This window comes from Coregonus clupeaformis, chromosome 10 (genome assembly GCF_020615455.1).
Source record: "Coregonus clupeaformis isolate EN_2021a chromosome 10, ASM2061545v1, whole genome shotgun sequence".
NCBI lineage: Eukaryota > Metazoa > Chordata > Actinopteri > Salmoniformes > Salmonidae > Coregonus > Coregonus clupeaformis.
In genome coordinates this window covers 8,841,590-8,852,458 of record NC_059201.1, presented here as the reverse complement: position 1 = coordinate 8,852,458, position 10,869 = coordinate 8,841,590, and the positions used below count along the sequence as shown (strand labels likewise).

Below are 10,869 nucleotides of genomic sequence, written 5' to 3'. Positions count from 1 at the left end.
GTTTATGTCCAATGGCCGATGAGCATCGACACGTTTTATCTATAATTTCTCTTCATTATTTATCTTCACATCACAAGGATTAAAAAGGATTTGCCAGTAGATTGTCGACTTGATTCATGATGATGACTGCTAGCTTGATAGCTAAGATTTTGAAAGTATGATGTTGACATGATCAGTCCAATCAAAGCTGCTGAAGATATAATGTGATTTGATGTCATTTTATCTGTGGCCAATGCCTTGAGCCTTCTTGGATGGGCACTTCTAATGTAACTGTGGCAGCACCCAAGGGGCTAGAATTTTTTAACTCTACCCTTAGATTTGGCGGTGACATAATGTCCCCATGAGTGACAAAAAACTGAGCCAATCACGGCGCAACTAGAGAACATTACCAATCCCTACGCTCCGTATTTTCCACTGGCTGCCCCACCACCACAGAAAGCACTGAGCTAGGTTGAAACACCTATATTTTGGAGCTGCCTTACTCAAGAAAGCAAAAAAGAGACCAAGTTTGCATGCGGCTTTATTAACTCAATTATTTTTACATTGTTTGCAAACTGATATGTGACACGTATTAATGACAAAATAACATGCAAAACAGGCATTCCCCCTCCACAAAATAAATAAATATACAGTGAGGGAAAAAAGTATTTGATCCCCTGCTGATTTTGTACGTTTGCCCACTGACAAAGAAATGATCAGTCTATAACTTTAATGGTAGGTTTATTTGAACAATGAGAGACAGAATAACAACAACAAAAATCCAGAGAAACGCATGTCAAAAATGTTATAAATTAATTTGCATTTTAATGAGGGAAATAAGTATTTGACCCCCTCTCAATCAGAAAGATTTCTGGCTCCCAGGGCTCCCGCAAACAAAAAGTTGCTGTGTCATTGACATTTAGTCCAACAATTATGAAACCACTCTCCCTAGTTATCTCCCTCCTGTTTGGGAAGTCACAGTTTCACATGACAGAATAATTTTGGGTGATCACTTTAATAACAGAAGCACTTTAATGTTATGCATGAGATTAGGCCTATGTCAGATAACAAAATAGTAGCCTACAGTGTTACTGCATAATTAAAGTAGTTAGTTACACATTTACATAGTTACATAGTTAACACTGTTAACTGGGTCGTGCATAGTGAATGATAGCTTACCTTTCACATGAATATACAATTATTAGCAATTAATAAAGGCCAAGACGCGTTCCCTTTAAATATCCCACGCTGCAGATAAGGTGAGTAGTGGTAGGTTACACAGTGCGGGTGGAGAGAGCACGTTTTCTCTCCCATTCTCCATCCCCGGTCTCTTTGTATGCATAGCAGTGCCCGACTGCAGGTTTGACTAAGCTTTGTAGATACGGCTACACCAGGCTAATGGCTGTACTGCTCATTAGAAGGACTGAGACCTAGGGTAATTAAAGCATGCCTTACCCCCAGCTAAGCAGAGAACAGGGAAAGTGATGCCGATGCCAATGATTCGGGATCTGACACTGAGGAATTGCATAATCTGGCTCTCAGTCCAGGGTGATTCTTCATGCATGTCATTTCAAGTCAATGTCGGAAGATTCTGTTCTCTTTACAATGTATAACGAGGCTGCATGGCTTGAATACTCTCTATTCACTAAACTGCGGACAAGCACAGATATATCCCCTTGCATGAGCATCTCTGTGAGCATTCTGTGTTTTACAAACTGTTGTAGTCTATCTACTGTATTAAATTATGGAGAAAATAATGCACGAAGTGTGACTTTTTTCTTGAGCATTTGTCAATTAGCCCACGCATAACTTTTAACTTATTTGTCAGGAATACTTTTTAATACCAAACATGTAGTTGACTAGGGTTATTGTGACGAGTCATGATTGCAGTAGATTATTTTTTCCTGCCTGGTAACTAAAACGTTATCCATCAGCACAATGTTTACCCGTTAGTCTAACCCACTACCCCATCTCTGTGTTTGTCTGCACCTTGAAGGCCTACTAATTTACATTTTGTTGTAATATCACACGTTGTAATACGCCTCCCCGCCACCTCCCCTGCTTGCTTTTATTTTTGCAGATGTTGCCACTGAGCACCGTATGAGGACAGTTACCTTTGCGGTTGTCTGATGCGGGAAACGTCATAGCGGCTAAGGACACTGGATGCATAGAATTCTGCGGATCTTAGCACCTTTGGGTAGAAGTACCATTCCACCAGTTCGGAACCCTATCCCCTCCTTTTTTTTTTTTGTCAATCGCCATCCTACGACAACCTGCGCTAGGAACGAAGACGGGGAGGGGGAGGCGAGGACACACCCGCATTCTGTACCTCTCCAACGCCGGTGCGCGCGAGTGGTGATGCTGCAGACAACATGATGATCGTATTAACGTTCCCGAATAGGAAATAGATGTGTTTCTTCTTCTCAGGATCTAAATCACCGGAGGGATTAGCACCGGAGGGATTGTTGGCCACTGGCTATTTACTCCCTGATATCAAGTGACCAATGGGAACAGCAACTAACACCCCGTTTTGAACAAGGTGAATGCTGGTATGTAGCCTATGGTTTTGAAAACGTCTGCTATAACCTACATGACTTTCATTTAGAAAAGTATACTCGACCTCTGCAGTAAAGGGGATACAGTAGGAGCATTGAACAGAATATCCCTCATTATTATTAGCTTCTGAGTATTTATCAACTGAATAGTGCTTAACAAAACTATGCCTCTTTTATGGAAGATGCAAGAGATGGTGTAGAGGGCAGAGACATAAGATTTTTCTTTTGAAACCTTTTTCCTACTGCAGTTTAATAATTTATGGATTTTTTTGAATATTTCAAACACAGGCACCATTTGAGACCAGTCTAAAATGCTCCAACCAAACTACCTTAAAATGAATGATGAAAAAGTGACATTGAGGGCTTCTTGGACCATAAAAAAAAATGTTTTTCTATTATAAACTAGATAGATTTGGTTCCTATACAACATAGGTACATTCATGCATGATTTCACTGCAGAAGGTGAATGGATATTGTCCATTGCAGCAGATTAGAAGGAGCACATGCCCTGATTCATAAACTATATCTATGCTAGCTGGAAACTAGTTGGCTGCATTGAGCTCTGGGCATACACTAAGTTTCTCCACATTTGCAGTAGTTCATGTACGTTTTAGAAAGCTGAATACTTTGGTTGTAGCCTACAGAAGTACATTTTCGTAACTTTTATGTCATTGTTCCATTAGAGTATAATATATGGCTTGAGAGGACAGACAGAATAGCATAAATGCTATCAAATGAATTTCTTATGTTATATTATTTAAATTCTCTCTGGTCTCTGTCCCTTCCAGACAGATCCATCCATGAGGTGAGCCAACCGGTCTTTACGGCATTGAACCCCCTCCCTCTCCTCCATCCCCCTCCCTCCAGTTTCCAGGCTGCAGGGCCCAGCCCCACTGAAAAGTGCAGGCCTCCTGCTCCCCCCGCAGAATGACTGTAGCTACTGGTGACCCGTCTGACGAGGCGGCAGCGCACCCGGGGAACCCGGCGGAGTACGACCCTGACGCTGACCATGAGTGCTGCGAGAGAGTGGTCATCAACATCTCCGGGCTACGTTTTGAGACACAGCTCAAAACCCTCTCCCAGTTCCCCGATACTCTGCTAGGGGACCCCAAAAAGAGGATGCGTTACTTCGACCCACTGAGGAACGAGTACTTCTTCGACCGCAGCCGAACCAGCTTTGATGCCATTCTCTATTTTTACCAGTCAGGAGGGAGGCTACGGCGGCCGGCCAATGTGACCCTTGATATTTTCTCAGAGGAGATACGTTTCTATGAGTTGGGGGATGAGGCCATTGAGCTGTTCAGAGAGGATGAGGGTTTCGTCAAGGAGGAAGAGAGGCCGCTTCCTGACAATGAGTTTCAGAGACAAGTGTGGCTGCTCTTTGAGTACCCAGAGAGCTCAGGACCCGCTAGGATTATCGCTATCATCTCCGTCATGGTCATCCTCATCTCTATCGTAAGCTTCTGCCTGGAAACCCTGCCCATCTTCCGCAACGACGACGATGAACCGCACAGTGTCTTTGACACCAACACCAACACCACAATCTACTTCACGTCCACCTACTTCACTGACCCATTCTTCATCCTGGAGACACTGTGCATCATCTGGTTCTCCTTTGAGTTCCTGGTGCGCCTCTTCGCCTGCCCCAGCAAATCAGGCTTTTTTGGTAACGTCATGAACATCATTGATGTTGTTGCCATCATCCCCTACTTCATCACCCTGGCCACAGAGCTGGCTGAGAAACCAGAGGATGGCCAGGCCGGTCAGCAAGCCATGTCCCTGGCTATTCTCAGGGTCATTCGTCTAGTGCGAGTCTTCCGAATCTTCAAGCTGTCGCGACACTCCAAGGGGCTTCAAATCCTGGGCCAGACCCTGAAGGCTAGTATGAGGGAGCTGGGTCTGCTGATCTTCTTCCTCTTTATTGGAGTCATACTGTTCTCCAGTGCTGTCTACTTTGCGGAAGCTGATGAGCCCGAGTCACAATTTGAAAGCATCCCTGACGCCTTCTGGTGGGCTGTTGTCTCCATGACGACAGTAGGATATGGCGACATGGTCCCAACCACCATTGGTGGCAAGATTGTGGGCTCCCTCTGCGCTATTGCAGGTGTGCTGACAATCGCCTTGCCCGTGCCCGTCATCGTGTCCAACTTCAACTACTTCTACCACCGTGAGACGGAGGGCGAGGAGCAGGCCCAGTGCCTAGGCCCAGTCGCCAAAGAGGACTCGAATGAAGAGCTGAAGAAGAGCCGGAGCGGCTCCACCATCAGTAAATCAGACTACATGGAGATCCAGGAAGGGGTGAACAACAGTATTGAGGACCTCCCAGAAGAGAACCTCAAGACTCAGGCCAACTGCACGACCCTGGCCAACACAAACTATGTCAACATCACCAAAATGCTCACAGACGTGTAGCCAGCTTGCATTGTCCTCTCAGTGAGGTTGAGAGGTCAAAGGATGGGGCAGGTGTGTAGCCTCCCATTTCACATGTGCTGCTGGAATCTCAAGGCAATAGATTCAGGATGTATACCTGTACTCATCATTTCTTAGTGATGAAAAACACCAAAAACTATGTGCTCACTCCTTCCCTAACTTCCACTGTTAGCGCCTCACACCTTGCCCTCAAACTGACCTTCTGTCAGACTTTAAATCGTATAATCAAAATGTAGCTTGTTGATGTCTGCATGGAGTTGGCTTTGTCAGTGTGACTTTTCCAATAGTCAAATGACCTGCTCACAACAGTAGTACAAAAAAAGAGGAGAAATTTAGTAAAAATGGGAATTTATCGCTTCCAGAATAACCCCAACACCAATCCTGCTTCAGCCCCCCTGCGCCTGCCGCTACCCTGGTCAATTCTGCTTCAGCCCCCCTGCGCCTGCCACTACCCTGGTCTCCCTCCTGTTTGCGTGCTACAATATGCTGCTTCCTTGAGCAAACTAAACAAACCTGTCCTGTGGTGAACTACTTGGAGATTACAGAACGTGTGAACATAAGGCGGGCGTGCTCCGTTGCTGCCCACTGGACACAGACTTCAGCTCAACGTCTATTTTTGATTTACATTTGGCTGAGTTGTCAACTAACGTGAATTCAACACGAAATAAACAAAAAAATGTCACCATGTCATTGGATTTAGGTTCAGAGTTCGATGGGGAAAAAAAGATGAAAGTCCATTACATTGATGACGTCATTACATTGCATTTTTGGGTTGAAATGATGTGGAAACAACGTTGATTCAACCCGTTTTTTTTGCCCAGCGGCTGAGGCTTGTCATGGCCTGAGTCTGAGACACACGAGGGGTGTGGTACTAGTAGTACTTCACATTATTTAAGGAGGACATCCATCAGCTCCGTCAGCTCTGTCAGCTCCGTCAGCTCCATGATGGTTTCACATATTTTCTTCAGGAACATCAGTATCTGATGAATGACTGACAAAAGCCTTGACTTTTCACTGCTCTAGTCTTACGTCGTTTATGTGTTTACTGTACATGGCAATGCAAGCTTTCCCTCCTCCACTCACCTGAACCTGTGTTACTGCAGCTCTGAGGACAAAGTGAATGTCTCTTCCTCTTTCATTTGTACTCGTTTACCACTTAACTCATATAGATAGGTAAGTAGTTGTGACTGTAACCGTTACTGTAGCTAGATAGGTACTGTAGGTAGTAACTGTAGCCAGTGGATTGTTGCATGTAGTTCTTATCTGAATGAGTATTCTCACACACACAACTATCATTGCTTCAAAGACACCGTTTATTTTCTTGCCCTCTATAACCTTTTATCACACATATGAAGGGATGCCTAGAGGTTGTTATCTAACATATGTAGGCTAAACGGTTGTCTAAAAGGATACCATGCCCCAAACCAGCCCTATAGCTTGGAGGATATTGTATTCCTGAAATTTGACCTAAATGTAACATTCCATGTAGAGTTCATTGTCATTATCTTGTTGCCACACCGCTGAGCTGAAAACATAGAGAGGTGTTTATATACCACCGACATTGCAGCTGAGCTGTAATTTGTGGCAAAATGTTAATTAATTACAGCACCCATGCAGTGTAGTTGCAGCGTTAATCTCAGTTACAGACAGACTCGTCTCACGGCTGCCTTGTACAACTGGGTCCATTGTGTCTTCATGATAAACTATTGGGATGACTAAAGGGACATGTATAAAATTATGTTTCCTTCCTAAACTGCCTTTAAAACAAGTAGGCTTACTGAATGCTGCTCTCCTAGTGTTGCATGACCTCCATACATTCCTAGAAGCATGAATTGAAGTTCAAAGATGCCTATGAAAACTATTTAATAAGATACCTATATTTATCTCAATATCTACTTACATACTTTAATCTGTGATAACAAAGCAATCTGGGACGTATAAGAAGGGGAATTTACATTCAGCTGACGATTTAGAGATGAGGATGACCATGACGGAGATGATAGCGTTAATCCGATAATCCTTGATGATATGCAGATAGTTGCTACGTTTGTTTTATGATATGAACAATGACACTTTGTTTATTTTCAGCACTGATGGTGTAGACCTATTTCAGGGACTGTTTGTTGGACAGAGTGCCAAAGACATGCATGCCTAATACACTAGCGAGTTCACAGGAGAAGTGGAGGTACAGTAGTCTATCTATGGTAGTTGCATCCCTCAATAACAAAATATGAGCATTATCTAAATATTATCATCATACTCGAATGAGAGATGGTTTATATTGCTAACGGCTGAAGTATGTAGCCGTGTAGCAACTCTTAACTACAGAGTTCTAGGTCTCTCACGACATTGCTGAGTCTGCTGTCTTTCTACATCTTTTCATAGTGGTCTTCGGGACACAGGAGAGTACTAGCAAAACTGAGGATGTTTAGCCACGCTAACAAAATGGTCAAAATGGATTCCGTCTTATTTACCTTTTGGTAAATATTGGTTGGCATAGCCACAAGGATGTTAGCTTTGACTCTAATATGTCTGGTCTGTTGGCTCGTTTACGTTTTAGGCCTAAATGTCTGCCACCATTGCCGCAGTGTGTACTCACGCTAGATGGACTGAAGTGAGGTTCTTAGCTCCCTGTCCCTCCCTCTGTCTTTACCATGTTCCTTTCCTCTCTTGTGTCTTCAATTGGCAGTACCTTGAGCCACTGCAATCACTACTTATTTTAGAGAGATGAAATGTGTTGGAAAGGAACTTGAATTGAAAAATAATCTGGGGCTGGAACCCTGCTTGTTGATGCTTCCATTTGCATTATTATAACATTATGTTATTATGTTCACCATTATTCTAACAGTAACACTTCCCATCTAATGCCAATGCACCACGCTGTCCCCCAACCTTGTCCAAAACACACATCATATACATTAACAGTGCATGATGTGGATAGGTACACAATTATGTGGTGTTTGTGTGTGTGTGTGTGTGTGTGTGTGTGTGTGTGGGTGTGTGTGCGTGTGCATGCCTGTCTTCGTGTGTGTGTGTGTGTGTGTGTGTGTGTGTGTGTGTGTGTGTGTGTTTAAACGTGTGTGTTTAAGTGTGTGTGTAAGTGTCTGTGTGTATGTAGAGCCCACCTCTGAATGTCAGAATCTTAGCTTGGTTGTACAGCTGCATTAAAGTGACAGCGTACAACCATTCATGCATGTGTGCATTAGTAAGATTAAACTGCTCACAGTATGACCAAAACAAGTCAATGTCTATGCATGCAAATGCTTTGTATTTTTTAAAATAATTTTTCTATTTGCTTTTTACAATGGACAGATCTTCCCAACACACATCATCAGATAACATGCTTACCTATTTTGTTTGAATTGGGCACATTCTAATTCAACACACACTCAAATTTAGCAACATATCAAAATAGAAGCATTGTAGTTGAGTATCAACAATTTGTTTACTAGATGCTCTAAGCACAAGCATAAATGGAGTATACCCATTTTTATCAATGTGCTTTGCAGATTTACTGTGACATTTTTATATTTTTCCAAAATGGAGTGTCGCAAAATCGAAAATGTATATTTTGCTTTATAGTAAGCATCAGTAGACCATTACAACTCAAAGTGTACAGAGGGTTTTACCAGCTAAAGCACAGTCAGAAGGATTCCAAACAGAAAATGCTCTCAAAAGTCTATGCAGAGAAGAACTGTAGATTGGAAATATAAACACAAGGTTCAAACAAACCATAAATATGGAAAACACGGAATACAGAAAAGTAGAGTAGTTTCAGAATTGTGTTTTTTTTTCTCTGCAGATTCTGGGTTGGTTTGAATTTTAATCTGAGTATTGTAAGCGCTGATGATGGCCCCTCCACTTTTACAGAGAAGCACAGACCCCAATTATTCAATCAATAAAAATAAAGGAAAACTGCACTGTGTGTTATAAAAAAAATGCTATAATGGATGTCGTAAGTAACTGGGTTAAAAGCGAATGCATCCCGCAAGCTGTTCCTCTCGCCAACATTGTCATTGAATATAGGTGTGAAACCACACCTGTGCCCTGAAAATACAAAACATTAACATACATTATTAACAGAAGTTTATTAGCATAAACTTTCTGAGTGAAAAAGCAGTTTGATTTTCCTTCTATCTGTAATTGATTGAATTTGGGCCACAGTGAAAGCTGCACTGCATGCTTTACATCCCCGACAAAGTAAACATGCAAGTAGCTACACAAGTAGTAGCTATTCAATCTACTGTTTATGCATGTGTATGTCAAAACAAGAGAGTGTGGTTGTGTGGTCTGAAAGTGAATAACACCGTAGAAACACAGCTACTGTATGTCTGGTACATTACAGCTCCTTCACCTTCAACACTCCCACACATGGTGGCCTGCCCTGACTGCTACCATCAACTTTGGTACAATGGACCAGATTTTTTTTCTATGAAAAGAAATGTGAGGAAAATACTGTACATAACAATAATGGATTATGGAGACCAAAAAAAAAACGGACAATGTACTATAATGCTAAGCGAAGTCTGGATTTAACGTAGTGTGATCTGCACAATACAGAAGCAAAAAGACAATCTGCGGACAAGAAAAACATGTCTAACTAAAATGCATATATTCCTTCCAAATGACCATAACCATGATAACAAAGTCATATAAATAATGAAGAAAATAATAATTCAACCAAACTGTGTTTTGTGTGTTTTTACTGTGTGAGAGGCCTGTTTCCCCTTATCCATTCATGGTGGTGGACTAGCTACAGTGCCTTCAGAAAGTATTCATACCCCTTGACTTATTCCACATTTTGTTGTTACAGCCTGAATTCAAAAAGGATTAAAAATATATATTTCATCACCCATCTACACCCAATACCCCATAATGCACATTTATTGAAAATGAAATACAGAAATATCTCATTTACATAAGTACTCACACCCATGAGTCAATACATGTTAGAATCACCTTTTGCAGCGATTACAGCTGTGAATATTTCTGGGTAAGTCTCTAAGAGCTTTGCACACCTGAATTATACAATATTTGCACATTGTTATTTTTAAATTTCTTCTAGCTCTGTCAAGTTGGTTGTTGATCATTGCTAGACAGCCATTTTCAAGTCTTGCCATTGCTTTTCAAGCAATTTAAGTCAAAACTGTAACTAGGCCACTAAGGAACATTCAATGTCATCTTGGTAAGCAACTCCAGTGTATATTTCACCTTCTGTTTTAGGTTATTGAACTTGTCTCCCAGTGTCTGTTGGAAAGAAGACTGAACCAGGTTTTCCTCTAGGATTTTGCCTGTGCTTAGCTGTATTCCATTTACTTTTATCCTAAAAAAAAACTCCCTAGTCCTTGACAATAACAAGCATACCCATAACATGATGCAGCCACCACCATGTTTGAAAATATGAAGAGTGGTACTCAGTGATGTGTTGTGTTAGATTTGCCCCAAACATAACACTTTGTATTCAGGACATAAAGTTAATTTCTTTGCCACATTTTTAGCAGTTTTACTTTAATGCCTTGTTGCAAACAGGATGCATGTTCTGTACAGGCTTCCTTATTTTCACTCTGTCAATTAGGTTAGTATTGTGGCATAAATACAATGATGTTGATCCATCCTCAGTTTTCTGCTATCACAGCCATTCAACTCTGTAACTGTTTTAAAGTCACCGTTGGCCTCATGGTGAAATCCCTGAGTGGTTGTCTTCCTCTCTGGCAGCTGAGTGAGGAAGGACAACTGTATCTTTGTAGTGACTGGGTGTATTGATACACCATCCAAAGTGTAATGAATAACTTCACCATGCTCAAAGGGATATTCAATGTCTATATACATATTTTTTACCCATCTACCAATAGGTGCCCTTCTTTGCGAGGCATTAGAAAACCTCTCTGGTCTTTGTGGTTGAATC

The 10,869-nt window shown here is 41.8% G+C and overlaps 1 protein-coding gene across 2 annotated transcripts; it reads left to right on the top strand.

Moving 5' to 3' along the window:
• Positions 1-1,885: 1,885 nt before the first annotated feature.
• Positions 1,886-7,983, top strand: LOC121574906 (potassium voltage-gated channel subfamily A member 2). 2 transcript variants are annotated; one of them, XM_041887574.2, is made up of 2 exons: positions 1,886-2,518; positions 3,323-7,983. In XM_041887574.2, the coding sequence occupies exon 2, from the start codon at positions 3,462-3,464 to the stop codon at positions 4,944-4,946; it is 1,485 nt and encodes a 494-aa protein (XP_041743508.1). In that variant the 5' UTR covers positions 1,886-2,518; positions 3,323-3,461; the 3' UTR covers positions 4,947-7,983. The 2 variants fall into 2 exon arrangements, with proteins under 2 accessions (XP_041743508.1, XP_041743506.1); XM_041887572.2 differs by having other exon boundaries at positions 1,886-2,528.
• The last annotated feature ends 2,886 nt before the right edge of the window (positions 7,984-10,869 follow it).

Coding starts and splice junctions, on each gene's coding strand:
- LOC121574906 (XM_041887574.2), top strand. CDS start 3,462: ATGACTGTAGCTACTGGTGACCCGTCTGACGAGGCGGCAGCGCACCCG.